General features: G+C 39.0%; 1 protein-coding gene across 3 annotated transcripts in view; it reads right to left on the bottom strand.

Moving 5' to 3' along the window:
* LOC135172635 (homeotic protein ultrabithorax) overlaps window positions 1–16,675 on the bottom strand; it is a 145,952-nt gene extending 129,277 nt beyond the window's left edge. For all 3 annotated transcript variants that reach the window (XM_064138832.1, XM_064138830.1, XM_064138831.1), the window contains exon 1: window positions 14,752–16,675. In XM_064138832.1, coding sequence (XP_063994902.1) covers window positions 14,752–15,445 — 694 coding nt within the window. In that variant the 5' untranslated portion in view covers window positions 15,446–16,675. The remainder of the gene's footprint in view (window positions 1–14,751) is intronic.
* Window positions 16,676–23,751: the final 7,076 nt, after the last annotated feature.

The following is a 23,751-nucleotide window of genomic DNA, read 5'->3' as shown; positions in this document are numbered from 1 at the left end:
CCAACACCTTATCTCCATTTAAGACCTTCAACTTTAAGCCACATTCAACACGACAACCTACAAAGTCCTAAAAACCCCCGAAAATCGGCAGATTTCCGTTAAAAATAATCAGCTTAAAAATTCAGAAATAAATCCATCCCAAATTATCTTAAATAAGACCACTTTAAGACACCAATCGCAGCCTACTAAATACAATCATTTAAAATTAGGACCAAATTTAGACCATCAATTTTTGAAAAACGACTAAAACTCAAATCCCGAAAGCCCTGAAAAATGTCTAGCGCCCATTTCCCCGAAAAAATCCACCCAAAATCCTCAGCCACTGGTTCACTGGTCTTTCTTTACTGCACCGTGTTGCACATTGTAAATCTCAATGGGCGGAGCCCCACAAGGAGTTGCGTTTCGAGTTATTCAACGTTTCTCGCCGCAGCCCGTAGCCACAAAATTTCCAGAGTCTTGTTCTCATTTTTCTTTCCACTTCTCTTCCACTTCATTTCTCATTCGCACATTTGTTTCATCTCTCACAACGGGACTTTGCCGTGGGGACATACAGATGAACCATTTTGCCCCAACACTTGATACCTCCCCCTCCTGCCCCCTGGCAGAGGAGGGAAAAGGGTGGACCGGTGAAAGATGATTTGAGAGTTGAAATTCGGCTTCGCATGTTCACTTTGTTCCTCATCTGCGTTCGATTATATTCGAATCGCAAAGTAATTTGCTGGATCCCCCTTCTGTATCCGTGAGTAATTCCTGCTGTGTACAGCGTTGATTGCACATGCTTCTTCATGCTGTATTATTCAGCGTGATACATCATTTGTTTTCACTTGAATATTGTTATTTATTTCGTCAAGGGAAGAGGAATTGTCTCTGGTGCAGACAGAGAATTACTGAATTATTCTGGTGATGTTATGCCACTGATAATTGATTTAAGACGTGGAATATTAAGGTTCAAGATATAAATGTCTTGAATGCAATGGGGGGTTTTAGTTGAGAGTGAATTTAAGGGAAATTTAATTGTTGTTGAATTTAATTTGAGACTGAAAACTTCAAATTATGGGGCTTCAAAAATATGGAGGGTTTCATTTATCCTGATTAACACTCGATGATTTTAAATTTGACATAATTTATGCATTTAGAAAATATTTTTATAGATTGTGAATAGAAAGAATTACTTCGTGCAAATATTTTACGCCGATATTAGAACGATATTTAAAAATCCACAACAATTAAATCAAAAAAATTACATTCCTCACCAACAACAAATTCCCTTTGCGGCTCAATTTCACCCAAAAAAATTTATAAACTATTCCATAATATTCTTATCAACAAAAAGGATAAAACTCTTTCAGATTAAGACATCCAGATTTAAATCCCTCTCAACGTCAACTAATAATCTTCAAAAAAACAAAACCTTTCACCTCGAACCCCATTTATTTTCACTCTTCTATTCTTCATTTCATTTGAAGAACCCATTCGTCGCCCCCCCTCGCCCCTCGGAGTGATTGAATTATTTCGTAAATGTTATCTCACCGAGAATCACACGCAGAACGAAATAAAAAGATTTACGCAAACGACCGTTTTGGCTGTCGTTTCGTGATCCCTTTAGCACATCCCGAGATCAACTTTACGTTTAACTTAATGCACATTGAGAATAAAACTGGAGTTGAATAAAAACATTTAAGGGACAATAAAAACGCGAAATGACGCACAAGTTGTAGTTCCTTCTGGAAGATGAAGATGTACCGTGGACGAAGGTCTCAACGTGACTGTCGATTGTCCTGAAGTAACTGCGAGAGCCGAAAAATGGGCCCAACTAGCCGACGGATACAAAACGAGAGGTTAAAAGCAACAGTTCAAAGCAAACGTTCCCCTCCCTCATTGTCGTTAGGTCGTTTTTATGATTCTTTTTGCCGTTAAAAAAAAGTAACGGTGTGGGGGCTGTAAAACGTTTATAGAGCTTAGAGGGGGAGTTTTCCGCCCCGGAAGATCAGCTTTGGTGACCGACGTGAGACAAGGAAATGCGCCGTTGGACAAAACACTGAATTTTATTGCTCGGGCCGAACTGCGAGGTCTATTGCCTGTTGACAGGGCCTTCCGAGCTGGGGAGGTGACAATTTATTGCTCAGGTACAAGTGTTTTTATTGGTTATGTATTGTTTTTTTAGGAGGGAAATTGTCGGGTCGCGCTAGTATTTCTCTGAGCAGTCGGAACAAGGATTTGATTCAATTTAAGAAACTGGAGGCTTTGAAAATTTCTACTCAATGATTTTCTTTTCTACTTCGTATCTGTCTAAATTTAATTTGAACGTATGTTTCCAGATATTTTTTTATTCAATGGTAGAATGTTTGGAACTTTGCAGACGGAGAAGAGAATGTAATTTTGCCAATCATATTTATTTCGGAGAACCGAATTCCAAAATATTTCATTGGAAAAGTCACTTTCAATTTACATCAGAGGAATATTTTATTGACAGATTGTTATTTATTTTTCGATGATAATCTGAAGTTAAATGTTTATATTAATAGTTACAAAATGGGATAAAAATCTGAAGACATTTGGAATTTTGTTTTAGAAGCAAATTAATGAAGTGAATCGTCTAGAAATAATTTATAAACAGTCCATTTTCCATAATCGATGTAATTGATGTAATGAAGTGGTAACATAAGGTAAATTAAGTCATTTACAATCTTGTTTTCTGATATCTAAAAATTACAGCATATGACGTCAATTTCGTAATGACCTCTTTATAAGGAAAAATAATTTCTGCAATAAAAAGTCGTCCAGTGCTACTGGACTTTGAGATATTTATCAAAATTGAGCCTCAGATCAATCAATTTGGGAGTTTACCACTTAACGACAATTGATTTTGTTGAGACGTTTAAAAAATACGACGTTTAAAATATCAAACAATCTCACTTATTTATTGATAAACAACAAATATTTTTTAAGACGTTAATTTTCTACTAAATATTACCAATGATTCTTCCATAATTTAATTGAGAAATTGGGTGATTGCAAATTGTTGAATGTTTGAAAAATTCAAGTGCTCTAATGATTACGGAAGAGATTCAGGAAATTAAAGTGGCGGGACAGTAATTTTTGACAAAACAATCAGTTAAAAATTACCCAATCCATCCAGAAAATCTATAACAGTTCCACCGAATATTTAAAGAATGAATTGCTATAGAAATTCGAATTGGAAGAAATTTTCTAATTTATTATCAAATGTATATTCACCAGGTGATGAAAGAACTTTTCAACATGTTAGAGTTTGCATTCATAATTTAACCATGAAACATCTGAAAACGTTATTATTAAGTGCAGTATGTCTATTAGACTAACAAATAATATACAGATTGCATAAGTTAAACAAGGCAATTCGATAGTGTGCCATAAATCAGAGAAACTACTCGATTTCTGTCTCGAAAGGTGGAAAACCTGTTTCTGGAAGCTATGAAACGAGCACGTTTCAGGTACCTCCTCCCAAGACGATTTTACATTATTTTCTCTTTAATGTAGGTGTACTGTTGCAATTGGTTCTGAAGACGTGGCCCGATGCAGAGGTATCATTACACCACCGTCCTAGTGCCACTCGGCATTTTGATAACTGTCCGCACGCTCGAATTACTGTAATTTTTACTCCGAAACTCGGGCGTTCCGCGTGTATTTCGTATTTCAAGGTCAGTTCGTTTAATTTTTGTGAAATTATCCTACTTCATGAACAATTTCTTTCGAAAACACAGGAATACATGAGCAGAGCCTCCTCTGAATAAAATTAAAAACACAAAAGTGTTCTCGATTTTACAAAAAATTTTTAATTTTTCACTCGATAAATTTTCCTTCCAATAAATTAATTTGTTGACATATTCCAACTTTGTTGCAACAAATTGAATCTCATGTTCCCATAAATACAAACTCTCACCCCCTAAAAAGAGTCGACGTTTTATTTTGTAAATTTTACTCAATAAATTTCAAAGTTAAGAGATTTATTCACTCCTGTCAGTGACTGAATCCCACGACGAATCACCGCGCAGTAATGTCCGATTTCCTCGAAATCTATGACATTTTTCAAAATTTTTGTAATGACCTTTTTTGTAGAGCGACACGAGCTCTACAAAAAAGGTTCTGACAAAAAAATTGCTATATCCCTCAGAATCGAAGATATACTCCGAAGACTCAGCTGACAATCAAGGGCACTTGACCTCCGTTATTTACAAAAACCAAAGGATTTTTTATGCCTTCCAAACTTCTCACCCCCCCCCCCCGCCACTTTTCGTATGAGATGAAGGCTAAAAAAAAGGTTGTGGGTAACCGCTGGCGCAGCATCGTAAATTGCACCGAGTTAATGGGCCAACAAAATAACCCAGTGTTTTGTTCATAAAAATGACACGACTCGGTAGCATCCGTTGGCGCCTAACGTCATTCGTTTGAACACAACAAGCGAAAAAAAAAGTGATTAATCCACCCCGGTGGCTTACACAAATGTCAAAATAGCTTTTTTTTTCGCACACCCACAGACTGGTGAATTGAACGCAATCGACGAAGTGTGCAAAGGGAGTAGCCTATAGATAAATCGAATGGGTTGTGGCAGGAGCCGCCAGGTTGGATTATACGGTATCCACAGTACAATGCCCTACCTCTCATGGTGATAAAAAATAATAAAACCGGTATGAATGCATAATTTTGTCGCGGGTTGCACTTGGAACCAAGTGCAAGGTTGATAAAATTTATGGGAATGCAAATGGGAATGACAATTGTTGAATACGAGGTGTGAATGTTCTTATTGACGGGAGTGAAATTATCGCCTCCGCTGATCCAGTCTATTGCATTTATGGAAAGGATAGTTTATGGATATTCAAGTATCTTGTACAGAGTTTGGTGTAGATAGTACTGGATGAAGTAATAATTAATGTCCAACTTTCACGCAGCTTTTGCAGCGATTTTTACGACGTTGAGAAATGTCCGAATGAAATTTGGCGGGAATTCAAATACGAAGTAAGAGGTTCAGGGAACTATTCGTAACGATTATAATTATTCAGGTAACTACCCCAGCGGGAGATGAGGAATAGCCAACATCGGGCCGAGAATCGGCCAACGTTGGCTCACCCTCGGCCGACTGTCGGCGATGCCTCCATTCGAACGAGGATATTGGTGTCAAATTCAGAAAAATCTTCATTTTATTCAGACATTTTTGAGTTTCCAGGAATATTTGAGGATAAATTGTGAAGGAATAAGTTGATCGAACTTTGCTCTGGAATGAAAAGAGATGGAAAAATGTTATAAGAACCATTTTTGTAGAGGATGTAAAGACCTGCAAAAAAGATCTTGACAGAAATTACGATATTTACCAGAGATCTGGAGATATCCGCAAAAATTTGAAAATATTGAACATTCCGTCATCAATCTCTCCCTAATATCATCCGTAACAAATTCCCTGATATCTTCATACACCTCGTGGGGTCTAAGGTCCACCAACAATCTCGCCAACTCAAGGTTATCCCTGACATCGTTCACGACAGAGACCCGGGAAAATTGGCGTTTACGAACAGGTACCTGACCCATCAATTCTATTGAAGACCGCTGAAGACCCTAGTTGAAGCTACTCGCCGCAATGTTTTAATCTCCTCAATATGACTCAAATCATGAAAATAAAATAATGAAAACAGTACCAGGTGATGTTGGCCGTGTAATGCTCGGTACGTGACCTTTTCTTGGGACATGGCTCCAAGATGTATTGTAGATGGACGAAGACGGGGGGACCACTGGCGGAAACTAGGGGCCTAGGCAGTGTTGCGGTTGTAACCACATACTGTGGTCTCGAGTTGGAGCCGGGAGGGGCAGGTGCTCCTTGTAATCGACGGCCATTGGGCCAAAGACAAGTAGAAAATTTTCAAGATAAATAAAAATCAGATAAAAAAGCAAAATATTACAAAAAAAAAGTGGAACACCAGTGTAATTGTTCGAGGTAAATTATTTAACTGTTAAATAGTGTTTATCCAACTGTCATCAAATGGGTAATTTAACGAATGACAAAGCGCGACCCAATTACTGAACGATTAAGTGATTTCAGTAACGAAGTGGTAAGCCGAGATGAGTTAACTTATCTCTCACTCGAGTTTTTGAAGAATATCTATGAATCTATGGGAGATAGCGGAATTGTTATCATAATCTTTACTATAGAACTGAACTAGATTCAGAAAAAAGGTCATGATAAAAATTTCGCTAGCTTCCTTAGATTCTGAGATATTCATCAAAAACTGAACGCTAGTCAAAAGTGACTCACCTCATTGTGCCTCTTCGCTACTGATTTCTACTGAATTATTTTCTTCGTCGGTGAATTCCGGTTCATGATGTTATAACAAAATGTAATACTCATGTGGAAAATATTCAGTACCAGTACAACTGCCAATGGAAACGGAGAATGCGCCAAGAGGTCGGAAAAGAAATTGAAATAAAAAGGTAAGGGTGGCCGTGAATTATGCACGCGCATCGAGATCTATTTGCAGTTTCCGCTTTAGCGATTAACATCAGGGCGGTTGCATTAATTGAATACGGGTAAACTGAAAGGGACGAGAATAAGCTGAATTTTTTGTACAACTTTTTTTTTAACGGGCAAACATCAATGCAAAAGTTAATTAAACGTTTGACACTAATTGGTTGCAATTTATTATAGTCACACAATTTTTCATTTTATTTTTCATTTCAGGATGTAAATAAGCTTTTGATCCTGGCGATCCTTCTCCGACCCTTATAGTTTTTTTTCAAGTGAAGACACTTTTTTTTAATTAGATTGCGTGGCGGGAAATATTGAATAAAATTACGGAACCCTCAGTTCCTTCGTCGATTGCGGAATCGACTGGCGAATTTTACGTAATTTTTACAAACGGGACAAACATCGAAACTTTCGAAATCTCGAACGATTGTCGCACTTATCCCTCATTGGTTCAGCCTGGTCCGAAGCGAGGCACCGCCGACAGTCGGCCGAGGGTAGGCCAACGTTGGCTGAATCTCGGCCCACTGTTGGCCATTCCTCATCGTTCCAGAACGTTCAGGAAAAATTTCTTGATAATTCCGGAAAATTCCTTACAACTGGATTTCGCTCTGGAATTACGGAAGTAATACGCAACTTTTATTGAATATTTTTCTTGGTGTATGAAAGAAGTGGTGACAATAATTTTGTTAAAGTGCGACTTATTTAAGTGGCCCCACACAGTCATTTTAATTGATAGGCGTCAACGTTGATGCCGAGCTAGAACGAGCCACAGGAGCGTGTGCATAATTCTTCATTTTTTTGACGGATGAAAATTTGCGAAAGCGAGACGAGATAGTGTCTACTCAGGTCCCGGGGTACCCTCAGGTAGTGTATAATTCGTTGTGTGAGCGTCAGGCCATACACTTGGCAACACAAGCTCGTTCATCAAACGTACAGTGAAGCTGGTGTACACTATGTAGAGTGTTATACTCAACATGTGCGATTCGGTCCTTTGGGTAGGAAATTATAACGGCTATCGCGGAATAAATTTTTCGGAAAAATTGTCGTGCTAACGCGGAAAAAGAGGTGCAGTATATTTTAAACGTGAATTTTTCACAAGAAATTTTAAGAAAAATCTTGAGAACTTTCACCTTAACAGCACGAGATATTATGACAGCCGAGGGATTGAAAATTTTTTTTGCTGCTCATATTAATATATAGTGTCTGAAATAATAATTATCCAGCAAATTTCGGTTTGAAATAGTGCGTCAATTACAGTAGATCACCAATTGATCAGCTCGGCCATCGTCGAAATTATTCCGGAACCTTCCGGTCAACTGTCAAATGTGATATAAATCGTTCAATTAATTAATATTAAATTCCACGGACAATAATATTGCTGACAATGATTAACCCGTGTATTAAAATCATTACGAGCTAGTTCGATTCCACAGAATAAATTGAACATTAATTTTCAAGGACAGAACCAATCGTCTCTAACCCAATCTCATCACCCAACAACCTTATCAAAGTTATTTTTTATATCTCTAATATTTTATTATATTTATTCAAAAACTACCCAAGACTTAAAATGGACGTGAACAGTTTTACCGGTTCACCATTGAATTTATTATCAAGTTCTACTTTACTCCCGATATCATGTAATAATTAATACATTATATGCGCAGCATAAAATGAAAAAAATCATGACACGTTAATTAAATTAGTCTCGGAAAAATTCATGAACCCGTAACGAGCGAATTGCCCCCTCTCAATTACCAGCTCATGTCTCGATGGAATCCACTATTCTATTTCGATTTTCCCAAAAAAAATAAATAAAATTGAAATTTTTTTCCCGAATGTTTTTGAAACGAGCAGTAGGCGGTTGAAGCGGGCGTGGAGAAGGGAAAAGGGCGTTGTAACTCATACGATGCGGCTCGTACGTCATCCACCATCCGGGCCAACAGTACAACACAAGCGTAAAAGTCTCCTCCGGGCCACACCAATATACCCAGACATTGAACCCCCCGGGTTTCCCACCTTGGGTACTGCCTCTTTAGGTCGGGGCCATTGGTTTACTTGCGTGTGCCTCTCACCTATGGAGCCATGAGGCAGAACCACTCGATCACCTGAGCACTGCACACACGCCTATATTCCACACAATCTTCTTGATAAAGGGCACGTACTCATCTTATCATTGTTTTTTTATTCTGGAAATTGCGTTTTTCAGCTGCACGAAAAGCAGTAAAAACGGCCCAAAACAAGACCCTGAAGTCTAATTTTCCCGACAAAACTTGACCCATAAAGTGGCTGAATGTCTTTTCGTCCTACGTTTCATGCTCTGAACCTCTAGTGTTATCCAAAATTTTTTTGTGTGCGTTTTGAAATGCAATTTCAAGATCAGCTTCAACGTCATGAAGGTCAACCTGCGTTCGAGTTCAAAATGTTGAAATTGAAGTGTAAAAATAGGTGCAAGTGATGGTTACGTTGAGACATCGGTGAAGACATAGTGAAGTGGAGGATAGTTTAATTTTATTTGACTATTGGCCAGTCTTCAATGAACTGCAGCACGAGGAGATAAGTTTTTGGTTAAGATCACCGTCCAGTTCGGGAATCAAGTATTTTGAGACATTTTTTATGTATGAGTATCTAATTTTATTTTTCTGATAGCACAGGAACTTTCAGGACCCAGGAAAGACAGTGAATTGCTTCCAGGACTTTACAATTAAAAAAAAAGTTGAAAAAGTCATGAGGATCAGAGTCTCATTCATTTTTACAGAAAAAATATGCAACAATTCACGTAAATAATTCGATACCACATCTAAAATAATTTAATTTTATTCTTCTGATAGCACAGGAACTTCCAGGATCCAGGATGGCCGGCCAATTCTTTCCAGGAATTAAAAATTCAAAAACAGAATTTAAAAACAGTTGAGAATTTCATGAGGAGCACCGCCTCATATATGATGCAGGAAAAATATGCAACAATTAACGTAAATAATTTGACGTCACAATATTGCAAAATTCCTTGTCCGCAGGTGACCCCTAGACACTGATAAGAAATATGCAGGGCAAAAATTTTTGCCCCCGTTTTTCAGCGACTCGCCATCAAACTAGTATTGTCAACTGCATCCGGTAGTTGAAAAAACATGTATCACATGAGATAGCACATATTGACGCCACAACAAGACAAGAGGAATATTTTTTTCTTTCAAACTCATTATTCCCTGACGCATTTCTTCCGTCGAACATCGATAATTTTTTCGTAAGCACGCAATTTAGATAAACGAGAGCGATTGCACGGGCTCCGCACTTATCTTTCAGCGCGCTACCGGCTTTACATTTAATGTATGACAACAAAATGCACGAGGAGTCGTTCGTTTCGCATAAAACCGAAGGTCATAACATGAATAAAATAATTGCCTATAAAATTGGAATAATAATTCAATTGTATAACACTGCCTGACTTTATTAAATTAATGTTGAGCTTCAACTGTGATTGATTGCGAATTCGCCAACAATTATTCACCCCTATCGCGTGAAATGGTTCGTAAATGTTGATAGTAATTTACAGGAAGAACGAAATATTTTTTTTCTTTGACTTGTGCTCAACAAAATCCCATCTGTTTCCAATGATCTGGAAAATCTTAATTAATATTAATTAATATTAATTTCCATGAGAACAATTCACTTCTGCATCGCATATTCACAAGAAAACGTAAGAGTTGCTTCAAAGAGAAAAATAACAGAGCTACATATATAATAATAATTTAATTTATAATTTAATGAACCTTTTCATTTGGAGAGTCACTAGATTTTCTGACACTTGTTCCCACGTTTTCCCCCAGTTTCATTTACTTTCATTGAATTTATGTAATATTCTTCAGCTGAGAGTCTAATAATTTTTAAATGGCAAAACCTCTCAGAATTTTTCGTAATTTTTCAAAACAAATTTTAGTGTAACAAACGAAATAAATATTTCTCCTAAATTTTCTGTATTAAAAAGTCTATTACCCCTAACATTCCCTCAATTACTTCAATAACAATCAATCCGATCCCTTTCATCCAAATAATTAATAAAAATCCATATCAATTATGTAAAATGAAATTGTTGCTCGATTTTATCTATAAAAATTCCCACTAATCCTTCAATTGTTGGCTATAAGAAAAAATTTAAAAATAAAAATGACACACTTCATGTCATTTTCCTTCGACCCCCCCCCCTCCCCCAACTATTTAAATTATACATAAAAAGAAGCGCCGAATTTTTGCAGCCTCATAAACCTCTAAAAAAGGATTGCAAAACGCGATAAAGATTTGCCTATAAAAGTTTACGTAAGTGGTGGTAGGGTGAACTCGACGGCGATATCCCAAAGACGTCGCCCTCTGTCGAGTTGGTAAAATCCTCGTGGAGATTGTCTGTATTACCGACAGCCCGTTCCGCTGGTACTCGTAGTATGCCATTTGGGACGATGAGAGAGGGGTCGATGGGGGGAAGTAAACGACCCGAGCCGCGATTTCGTCGTCGTAAACGTCAGTGTTACGATTACAGTGCTGTTCCTTGCTGGTTTATATTGAACGAGGTTACTCCCCGAGGTACGTAACACCTACTGCAAAAGTAGTGGGTGAGAGAAGCGTGATATGCTTACATTGAGAAGATGAAACCACGTGGATTTTGCGCGGGAAAGTATTCACGTACCTCGTGCGACTGATTGTTTGCGGATAAAATTAATTAATTGACATACATTAAGCCTAATTGGTGATGTTAATTAATTGATACAACCAGAACGGAAAAAAGTCTCACTGTTTTTTTTTTATTTTTCGAGCCCAATAGCTGTCAATCGATAATGTGATTTACGACAGTTACCGACGGAGCAAAAATTTCAAATTTTGATTTCGATTTTGAACGATGATTAGTTGTATAAGAAATAGAGGACTGCAGTAGTTTTTGAGGGGTGATAATTTGACATTTAAAAGAGAACAAAATTTCAAAAATTTCAATCGTATTAGCAGCTTTTTTTTTGAAGGGGGTGTACGGCATATTTTACTATTTCGCCTTAAAAACCAACATTTTTTTTTATAATACACCAATAATTGAATAAATACCCGTTCTAAAAGGGAAGACAGCAAGAAATAATGCCTGCACTGCACCGTTTTATCACTAGAACTTGTTAATGTATTTTTAAAAAGGTACATCTACCAACAAAAGGACCAACCATGTATATTCATTTCTCCCCAACATTTATGTTTCTTCCAGTCTTCCGAGAAAACGACGAAGGAAGAAATCAGCGGGTGTCTAAGATAGCGCAACGAAGAAATGCCCTCTCAACCCACTGTTCTCACGCGCCCTCTAATTACCCTATAGACACGGCCAACCCCTCAATGAGCCCATAAATACCCTTATACCCAAGGCGCATCTGGAAAGTTGGTGAAAGTGATCTAAAACCTTCACGGAGAAAGCATTGTGGTTCTGCTCAGTAGGGGGGTGCTGTGACGAAAATTCTGTAAATCGAAAATTACCCCGGAAACTTTTACCCCGACCTGGGGAAAATGGATCCATTTATCGACGAAATCCTACCTCAACCTTGACACTGAGAGACAATTACTTGTGGTGGAATTACAATTGTCAAAACAAGTAATTCGCTATCCAAAGCACGTATTTCCGCATGAAGCCCGGGCTAGCGGAATATTCGACAGCGAAAATACAATTTAGATAGCGATGGTACAAAAGAACAAGAGAAACAAGACCAGACAAAAGAATCGACGCCAAAGACACGAGAATATTTTATTAACGAAAGGGGAGAATAGTCCGAGACGATTTTGCTAATTGGTCAGTTATTCGTGAATATCTTGGAATCTAAGTTGAATACCAAAATTTTGTTCATAACCTTTTTCGGAGAATAAATTGACAGCTATAAAAAAAGTCCTTACGAAAATGTCGCTATCTTTGTTAGATTTGGATAAAGGTGGACTTTCTTAAAATAGCCAGATAGACCAAGAAGACTATTTTTATTTTTCATGTGCGAAGAAGTTTGCTTATATATTCTAAAAATATTTTTAGACCTCCAGATTCGTTCTTGATTAGCTTCCCGGCGGCTGAATTAGTCAAGCGTTTCGTAAAATCAGGAAACTACAGCCTTGGCATTATGTACAGCTCTGTCACAACTTTCAATTGTAGTTGTAACACATGAGTGAAATAATACTTCACACGATTACAAATCTCACACGGTGTTTAACGCACCCTCGGTTATGGGCAGTAAACATCCTATCAGAGATTTTACTGGTTATAAATCGTAGGTATCATTAAACGATAGCTTCTGTACCAATTTGTTGGTGTTGGAATTACTGGATGACGGTGTAAATCCGTGTACGGTATTCAGAGATATGATGGAAGTAGGATGAGAAAAGGTGAAATGAGTCAATGACTCTGAGCAATCTAGGTAATTGCATTCCAAACCAGTTTAGCAAACTTGATCGTCTGCTTGGGGTTATTTTTTTCCCCTTCATTACCTAATATCAGATTCCTGTGGTCACTGAATGTTCCATTTCGACATGATTTAGATTCTGATTGGACTGACATTCGCAATGGCCAGTAGTTGTCACACTTCTGCTGGGATTTGGACTTGAAGTGTTTGGGTTTAACAGATAATCAAAGTTCAACGAGTTGAGAAAGATCGACGCGAATGAATTTTTCGTCATTTTAGAAACCAGATTTTAGCAAACATGTATTTTCCAAGGTAGGAGAGTCATTCTGCTGCGTATCTTATATCGAAATGATTGAGCTTTCGCTGGTGGACTTCAGGAAAAACCTCACCATCTGTCTCGATTGATGGTGCAGTGATGAAGGATGGGTGGTAAGGATCAATCCAACTTCAATGATAAGACATTAGATGACATTATCACTCGATACTGCTTTTGTTTATTCACTAGACTATCAAGAACTGATGGCTAGCATCAGCAAACCGAACTGTCAGGGATGGAAAAAGGTTGGCAGAAACGAATTGTCTTCAGCTAGTTCCAAATGGACTTATCACTTTCGCGGACTCAATTATACCAGCAAATCAACAGCTTTGGAGGCCAACAAATATATATATCATCAAGTGAGGTCTTTCAAAAGTGATTTAGTAACAGATTAGCCTGCCATTTTCTAAAACTTCCAGCCATCTCTCCAGCGACCTTCTCAGAATTAACTTCTGGTTGGTGGTGTGGCTTCACCAGCTGAGAGAACCCATCACATATGGACGAAAGCTCACATGTACTCACTCACACAATCCATTACGAAGAAAGAGAATGGTAGTACGAAAGGGACCGATAGAAACAGCTGACTACCGGAATTTGGGTTCCGGAGGGGCGAGTGTGTGTGCACTCAAGCCCCCCCAGAACCTCGGGGATCACCCCATTATATCTTCGTGTTACCCAGGACGATTTTACACGCACTTGACTCCATTCTGTCGCCCCAGTCATTTATAGGCATTCGTTCTCTCTCCCACCCATTGGCAACTCCAACCCCGGGCTTTTCCAAACTAGCAAAACGCCCCGGGTTTACAACAGGTATGAGCCAGAACAGAGGAAGATGTTAAGTTTATGGATGTACCAGGAGGCGGGGTTCTTTATTACAGACTCATTATTTCTGTATCACTTGAACTCACTCATAACTATCAGAAATTGATCCTTCACACTCCACAAGAATCCTGTCGAAGAGTTACGAGAAATATTTTCATGGATCGATGAATGTGTCAACGAGTTTAACTTTATTAGTCATAGCTCTTTTACCCGAGGTTTCGTGAACAAAGTTATTGTCATGGAGAATATATTCACGTCGAACGGGAATATAAATTTTCTGCTTCAATATTTGATGAATGCATGATACTTCCATAGATCTATAAACAATCCTCCATCCGGTTTCAACATTTGCACGACCAAATAAATTGGAATTGAAGCGAAGAATAGAAAGATTGTGACAAGCCCTATTGATGACCATTTACGGAGATCGTGAGACCATCACCAATTGACGTACAACCCTCCTACAGCTAGAATGAGTCATATATTTTAATCTCGATTGGAGAAGTCCAAAGACATTTGACCACGTGGTATATCGTGGATATTGGTTTGCTGTGCCCCGTGGCAGATTTGCCTCTCTCTCTCCCGGTAATAATTCATCTCGGCTGTTATGATAATCGCTTGTGGGTCCCCCTCCCCTCCCACCCCATCGGTGTATAATACAAAACACACGTAAACGTTGGGCACACGCTTCGTCTTGTGAATGCAAAAAGCCTTACCTGCTATGGCCATCCAGGGGTAGAATGTATGGTTGCCGGTTGGTTGTTGATGTAGTTGAGTGGCGACCGGTTGGCTAGCGGTAGAGTTGAGACTGCAGGTGTTCCACGATGACGTTAAGGACCTAGAGGAGCCGTTGTTGCCGGGACTTGAGGCTGGATCACCGCCCACGAGGCCGCCGTAGCTGCCGACTCTCGTGCCCTCGGGGGTACACGCGGATGGACGTACAACAGGATTACTTTGGCCATTGGCGCCTGAGGTCGCCGATTGCCAAACGTCCTTGACAGCTGCAGCAGCCATAACTGCAGCATAACCATTCTGGTGGGCAGCAGCAGCTGCTGCTACTGCTTGTTCTTGTTGCTTGCAGTCTTTGCTTGTTGTACTTGAATATGACGATGTTGTATGGCCAGTTGCTTCGGGTGTTGATGAGTACAATTTACATGCCGTTGCTACACTAGCGTCGTAAGGTGAATCCTGAGGTGGTCGTGTATTGGTACCACTTCCAGGATGAATTCCGAGGCTACTTGTGCTGTGATGATGATGCTGACTTGATGCATACGGTGACATACCGAGACCAAGTGGAAAACTTCTGTAAGCAGCTGCTGTTGCTGGATCATGATGTTGTCCTGCTGCACCAGTCTGATGATGATGACTTCCGTAGAAGCCACCCGCACCCTGCTCAAAGTATGAGTTCATTATTCCGGGTATCTTGGAAACACTTGTACAACACAATCACCACTTAATTAATTTTTATCTGTGGGGAAGGATATCTTCCAAATGATAGAGTTTTAATGCACAACTGTCCACAAGTGTTTCACTTAAAATTTTTCATATATTCAAACAACAAGTTAAACGATTTCACGACAGGTACTCAAAACGCTTATTGCCACTGGGAAATTTAGCGACACTGATAATTAGTACGTGATAAGATGATACGTCAAACCGGCCGCAAAAGTCGTTAAAGTCATTGGCGGCCGGTGAGTTGATGACAAAATTGAAGATTATCCCAACTTGTCAATAGTCCATATAAACATGACACGTAAAGTAATGGCTCCAACACCATAAATGTTATTTTAATGTCCCTTATTTTCAGTTATCCAAGTCTATACTGAGATAACCAATGTCGTATAAAGAACAGCCGATTGAATGATGATGGCTAACAGCCCGTTACGATGCTATAAAATCGGGCAATAAGACCGGGCTATAAAATGCCACCTTGGGCTGTCCCGCGCAATCCGGCACGCGACTCCAGTTTCAGTCTACCTGGAGAACTGGCCGGTACACAGTTGCGAATATCTGGGTAAAAACAAAAACCGCAAGAGATAAAACTGATGTACCAAAATAATCCAAACAATATACGTCAATCACAAATGAAAAGGATTTTTGAAAAATCTAGCCAATGGCCAGAAACTCAGAAAAATAAACTTCGTCTACAAATGACGAATTGGTCTTGATTGTTCACTGCTCACTGATCACTCCTGACGAAAAACTGAAAAATTTCTCGATAACCGCCCGATGATGGAATTGAATGTATACTTTAGGGGCCAAAAGGGTGTACGAAGGGTATCGTAACGAACCACGGTATGCCAGTGCGGTGGTCCACGGCACACTACTGGCTTTTCTCGCGCCCCGTGTACCGCCACTCTGTACCCGTCGTTCGTCTCTTGCTCGCCACCAACCTCAACTCGATTCCTATCCTCTCACTCACACTGAATACGCTCCTGCTTCCACCCGCGGTTGTACACTAACTCTCTTCAATCGTTCCAACTCAGTCCACGAATGGACGAGAGAGAGAGAGAGAGAGTACACGAAACTGGCACTAGGGGGGAACCCTCACCAGGACTCTCTCGTGTGCGAACGAGAGGCGCACGAGTACTACCCGTCCTCCTTTCTCACGTGCTCACCCCACTCTAAAAGCACCACGATAACCCCCCGAAGTTTTCCTCTGTTTCTCTCTCATCGTTTCTTCTCCCCCCCTCGATATTCCCCTCTCACTTACTCCCACCCTCTCACCAACAAAAACCATCCCACCACTGGGGTCTTTTCGCTCACACACTTCTCGGTCCACCCTGGCTGCCCCCTGACGAGCGCTCCAGTAACTCAAGAAAACGTGCCGGCTGGATTAAATTCGTACGGCCGCACGCCGTGCATTGCACTGGGCTATGCCCACCGAGATAAGACGGTGGGAGTGAGAGAGTTGATGTTAAGGTTCCCTCACGTAAACGAGACAATGCATACCTGCTGACTTGGGCTCAAATGTGCAACAAAGACTACAAAAATGAGAGAGACCAAGCTCAACTACTCCCTCCTCCCTCCTGCCCCCTCGTAGGCAAACGAGAGGATACGCGGGAATTTCCTGTGCCACCGAGGGAGTTGGCAATAGTAGCAAAAGAGTAAAACGCGCAGATAACAGACAAGAGGGGCCGCGAAGAAGGTAACCGGGATACCAGGGAGGAGAGGTTATGCTTAAGGACCAATCAGAATTGAATTCGTCACGAGTACCTCGCGATTTCACTACGCGGTGAGAAAGTAGTTCCGCGCCGAAATGACGCCCATAGTCAGTTTAAGCACCGCCCCCCTTTACCCCCACTACAAATAAAATTTTCACGAGTAACCACGATGCCACTGGCGTATGCGTCGCGTACAACGGGGCCACGCGTGCTTCCCGCTCGCCGCCGACGCGCGTATTCTCTTGTGCTTCTTGTGCGCCACCTGTGATACAATTCGTTAACTAAATCTAGCATACCCATTCGGACATTCAAACTGCCAGCATCGGCGTAACCCAGCGCCGTTTCAAACGATTATTGGCCCATCCAAGTCGTGTCGAGTGGCTTGACGGTTCTTTTATATACGCGCTGAGAATATCCACATTTAAAAGCCACTGGATTTTAACGAATCTCCGAAATCACGTGGTTAAGTGGTTATTTTTATGGCGCGTTTGGTCCTTTTTGTTTTTTTTTTGTTTTGATTTCTTTTCGGTGCTTTATTTTTTTGCTCTCGAGTGGAGGCTTTTTTTTCAATTTTTGATGGAAAGATTATTTGGGAGACGCGTCATTCTGACTTCGTCATGGATTGTTGGATGGGAGAAAATGTTGAGTGGTCTTTTATGGGGCCCTTTATAGTTTATGGGTCGTTTCAGATGGTCGTACAATTAAAACGTTGTTAAAAGAATGAAATGGCACTGAGAGGGAACGGGTGGCAGGCGTCCTGTGGTATCGGACTGTTCATTGGGATGTAAATGTCGGTGGATTATTACCCCCCTCTGCCCCTCGGCCGTTCGCACCTCGTAAATTATACCGTAACGAGGCGGGTAATGCTTGTCATAAGCTGTGACCCGGAGTTTCTGGGTTCCTGGTCGGTTACTCGCTGTTTACTCCTCATCATGGTAGAATAGTTTGGTTATTGTGGGGTTAATGACAGTTGATGTGTTTCTATTGAGGACGGATGAGGAATAAAAGGCGGGGTTACCCGTAGAATGGAAAATTGAAAGGAACTTGACCCTTGCAGGATGCTAATGAGAAAACGACGGGGTTTCCTGGCTTTTCGACTGGGAAAGCCAAAATAAATATCTAATGGTCGTGAGTCGGAAACCACTGCATTAGAATCGGAGTATGAAAATAAAATTGATTCGACTTGAGATATTTTAAATTAAAAACAAGAAATCATTGGACCTTAGGGACCTTTCGAGGGAAATAATTAAGATCGAATACCGGTGACCTGTTGAAGTTTCAGGACATAAATAAAGAATTTAAAAATCATTTGACCCTTGACCTGCGAATGTGAGAGAAACAGTTGACATTCGTGACCCTTAAATGATGAAGACAAGACAAGATTTTACTTTTGTGATTATTAAACATGAAAATAAGAATAAAATAACTCTGATGACTTCAGAATGAAAAAGTACATTCGATTCGTAAATCATAAAAGCACAAAAAAGCCCTTTTTATGACCGTCACGATGTGCAAGAAAATAATCCGACGTTCGTGATCCTGAAAGTCAGAAAATAATGAAAATATAATTTGAAAAATATTGTAATAATTAGAATTATGTAAATAAAAATATTTCCAATGATGTAAACTCTAATTTTATGAAAATGAACATTTTTTCACTTCTCCACTTTCTGAATAATTCGTTCGTACATCAAACGTGTTGATTTTCTGATAATTAATCCTTATAATCGAATGATGGTCTAGCCTCCTTGAACATAAAAATTACCGCTTAAATAAACGTAAATTAGCTGAATCACTTCTGATCGTCAAAAAACGATGATGTGTTCATTGACTTTTGATGATCAGAATTAATCCACAGAAAGCGGCGGGTGAAGTGGCAAATATGGATGATTCCTCAGCCATTCACGTAGCTCCGACAGGTGGCAGACCGTTTGCTCGATAATCATGACGGCAGTAAACTTGGGTTTTACGACCACTCGAACAGAATCGTAAAAGTCAGGGCCTTTGAGCTCCCAACACACCAGAGTGCGCGGCGCCGTGGGGCGCGTGTCGGATACGACGGGGGCGTGAGGTTGAAAAGAAGGCACTTCTCCGCTATATCTACACCTTTCTCTCAACGATTTTGCTTCGTTTTTTCTTCGTTATTTTCGTTGGGGTGAATGGAGTTACTGAAACGGGGCCTAATGCCCCATTCCAGGGGCCATTTGAGATACGGGGATTTTACTTAATGCCGCGAGACCTCTTATCCTTGTGGAGTTGGAGGACCGCAGGAGTAAGCACATCCAGAACTTCTCATCTCATCTGGGGAATGAGATTTTTATTGCCATCTGGCGTTTTCAGAGAATTAAATTTTGAGGATCTTTCGAGGTGGGGTTGCACTGTGTCAAAAACAAAATGTGTTCCCCGTATAATTGCGTCATTAAAAAATTTTTGGCACTGGCATTTCCGGGAAGTTACCCGAAAATTATTAATCAATAAAATCTCTGATATTTCTAATCAATTAAATCTTCACTGACATTTGATATAATCTGGTAAGTAATAGTGGGTAATTTTTTCACGGGAATAAATGAAAAATTAGAAAACTTTCTTCACGAAAATTCATTTTGCGCACCCTAATGAATTTATAATAGATTATAAATTGAAATCAATTAGAATCTGCAATAAAATAAATTTAATTCATTTTGGATATCAAACAAGAGTATTCGCCAAAAGATCACCCCTCCCATAACCAATCAGAATTACAAAATTTACCGAAAATCACGAAAACCGGTCGACGAAGAAGAGTGTCGATTTATTCCAGTGCAATGGCCTCACAATTCTCCCTTTTATCCTTCCAATTTAATGTTTTTTACCATCCCCTTTCCTCCCTCTCATCCTCCCCTGTCTATACCGCCCCCCCCCTCCTCAAACCTCCTGTGTAATTCCTTACCCGCACCTTCTCTTTACCTCAGTTTTATTCGAAATACTCGAGGGAGACACTCGTCATCCGTCTGATCTCCGCTTACCTCCGCTCGTCTCAACCAACTTCATATTTTTTGCTCTCGTCCACTTTCCTCCTTGCTCGTGCATCTTTTTTTCTCCATCTTCGCTGGAGTAAACTGAGAATCCTCAAGTAAATATTTCCCCAGCTTCACTAACCCAACGCGTTAACTCAAGAATTCAGATTTATGTCTCGTGCATGCGTGCGTTCTATTTCATCTTGTGCTTTTTCGTTTTTTTTTTTTTTTGCTAAGAATTGTCAACGTGATGCATGGAGTTTCTTACCAGAGGGGAATTACTAGATTTTTATGTGAATGGAATTGACTTAAATGAATAATAAAAACATAACAATAAAAATAATGTTGACAGATAGATTTTTTTTATGGAATATTTAATTAATGTCTTTTTGTGATTTTTATATTTTTAAGAATCATGATATGATAAAATAATTATGATAACCATTGTAATAATAATAATTATTATTGTTGGAATACTATTAAATTGAATAAATATTCCAAGAACAATATTTTTCTATTAAACATTAATGTGAGATTATTCATGTTATTTTTTTTTGTATTTCTCAACTCTTGTGTTTTTTGATCTTGTTAAAATTATAAAGACAAATAAGTTGGAAAATTATAGGAAAAATTTAGGGAAAAAATGAAATTAATTTAAAAAAAAATGGGAATATATTAGAAATGAATATAGTGATGATGATATTGTATTAAATATGAAATTGTAGAGAGATTTTCCATGATTTTCTGGATAGTTTTTCCTCGAGTTTTCTTGGTAATAAATGTAACGGTTCTATTGCATCCGATAGTCGGGGCAACGAAACGCTGGACAATTGTCCTGCAATCAAAATGAACGATTGTGTTTTCCCCGAAATGGGGAGAGGGAGAGCCTGTGGAGTGAGATGCCTGTTTGATGGTCCTGATGGGGAGGGGGTGAGCCCCCTGGGACTCAAAAGTCGAAGGAGGGAGACTGGCATTTACGATGATGGCGGTTCGGGGCAAATGGCGAGGCAATGAGATTCACAAAAATTTATAACAGTGAATTTTCTTTCAAAAGAAAGGTCGACGTGGTGCGATGTGTCAACATCGCAATAGAAAATGTCAGGAATAATAAAAAAATTATTGGATAAGATTGAATTTGAGTTTTTCGATTTTCTTTGTATTTTTATAAATAAAATGTCTTAAAAATATTGGCGTTACATAGAAATAATTTTCTTTCCCCATGCGATACTTCTTTTTCCAGAACATTAATATATTTTTTGTTTATTTAAGTCACGTCCCAACAGTTTTTCCTCATTACCAAGCCCTGAGATACTTAATTACTGAATTCGATTAACTATTTAAGAAAATACATTACATCGAGAATTTTTTAATTTTTAGAATTCTTTATTCTCATCCAATATTAATCATGATTTTTTTACAATTCCAAGAATTAATTGTGTAATGCGACCCAATATCTTATCAAATGAAATCATTATCTTAGAAAATAAATTCACTCTCCCCAAAACATAAGCAATGCTTCCATTCCGACGCAAAAAACTGCTCCAAATTATCCCCAAAAGCAACAAGATTATCATAATTGAATCACAGAAATCTAATTTTGCAAGAATAATTTCTTTATCAATTCCTCAATGAATACAAAATTATCTCAATATTTTTTAGTGAAATCAATATATTACTCCCATTTATTACTGATATTTTCCATCGCTTCGATCCGTTCAGGACATGCTGCGATGGACCTCGACTTTAAATGCTGTATCATCATAATAATTATTAATATTACTATAATTATAATAATATTGAAATTGCAAAGGATTATTCATTCATCGAGTGCATGAAAAATTTCCCTTTCACTTGATTGTGATGGGGAAACATTCGAATATCGGATAAATAAACATTAACATTTATCGATTAGCTCGTAAGGACAAATGTTATAGGGTAGTAAAGCGGTTAACTCCAAAGGGAAGACATACCCTTTGCCATCTGGCGGATGCGAGGCGCATCGGAAGGTGCATTTTGCGCGCACGCCCTCGACCTGAAACGGTAATGTCGCAGTTTCACAGTCGATATCTTTTTTCCATTTGCGAAAAATCGTGATTTTGTTATCATGCGATAAAAAATTACCCCGGGAACATCTAACTATCAAATTATCCAATTGATGACTAAAAATATTTGAAAGTACAGTTCATCATTTTTAGACTGAAATTTCCGCATCTCGTTGCACAAATTATCTTTATGGAGTTGCATTAATGTGGAGAGTCGTTTCGATATAACGTGGATGTATGAAAAATCATCGATCTCGCATGCGCAAAGTCAGTGGGACATTATTCCTCATATATGTCGTGTAATTGGTGGGCAATTTATTTAAACACGAGTTGAAAACTCGTTAATTCGAGTGGTGTGAGCTCCCGTTGCCTACCTTACCGGTCGCCATGGCCTGGATTCGTTGCTCCTTCGATTTCAGGGAGAGGAGGCATTTTGCCTGGCTATTAGAGACAAGAAGAACCGGAAAATTGAGCGCAATTTACGCCTGAACGATTGACTGCCATGTCGATGTGGCCATTATGAGACTGCCTCGATGAATTCTGACCACCCGGGTTGATTTTTACGGACACAACAATTAATAATGGTATTTTCATTGATTTTTCAATGAAAATAGTATTTTCCCAGTCATGTAAACAATCGAAGGTCACAATTAATTAAATGTTCAATAGAGCGATTAGTCTCTGTATTTTTTACATTTTTTAACCGGTTTAGTGTTGCCTGGACATTTTAAATTGAAAAGTTGTTTCTAATAGTTATTAGTGAATTTTCTAATAGTCTAACTTAATTATTAATCGAACTTTGCCTCGTAAATTTAGATAAGTCAATAAAAAGTGTTCGATTTTTCCTGTAAAATTCCAGTTTTTTAAAGAAATTTCTCTTTTTTTATCGCGTAAAATTCTACAAATAATAATAATCCCACATAAAATCAAAATTAAGGTAGAAAAATTGAATAAAACAACTAAAAATATTAATGTAGTCTTCCACCAAATGGAATTATGCAAATTACTTCACGAAACTGCTGATAATGTTATCATTTTTTTTTGCTATCCATTAGTGAATGGTTGACGACGAAGAAGGATAAGAGAGACGGAGGAGGGAAAAACATGAGGTAATAATCGACGAGTGCCACGGATAATGCAGTGAACAATAAAGTAAGAGGACTGCGGCGATATTTCGCGAGGGGGTGTCGGTTGCTTGGGCATAAGGGCCATAATAATAGCCCGTTAGGCCAACCACCGCTGTCCGAATGAGTGAGTGGCAGTTTGCATGTAAACAAACAAGTATCAATGCATCTAAATTGAAACATAAAACGAAATGAACGAGCCCATAAATAAATGGAGTTAATGTCAGGGTGTATAACCGCGTTAGCTATTGCCGCAACAAACGTACAGTTTTACCACTGTATCGTGAAATTAAATGGACAATGCCTGGAAAAACGATGGAAAATACAATAGTGCAATCAAGGAACAAATTTAGATAATATTTTTGATTCAAGAACAGACGTGTGGTAATT

Source organism: Diachasmimorpha longicaudata, chromosome 2 (genome assembly GCF_034640455.1).
Source record: "Diachasmimorpha longicaudata isolate KC_UGA_2023 chromosome 2, iyDiaLong2, whole genome shotgun sequence".
Taxonomy (NCBI): domain Eukaryota; kingdom Metazoa; phylum Arthropoda; class Insecta; order Hymenoptera; family Braconidae; genus Diachasmimorpha; species Diachasmimorpha longicaudata.
The sequence above is the reverse complement of the archived record's forward strand: the minus strand, read 5'-3'. Positions and strand labels throughout refer to the sequence as shown.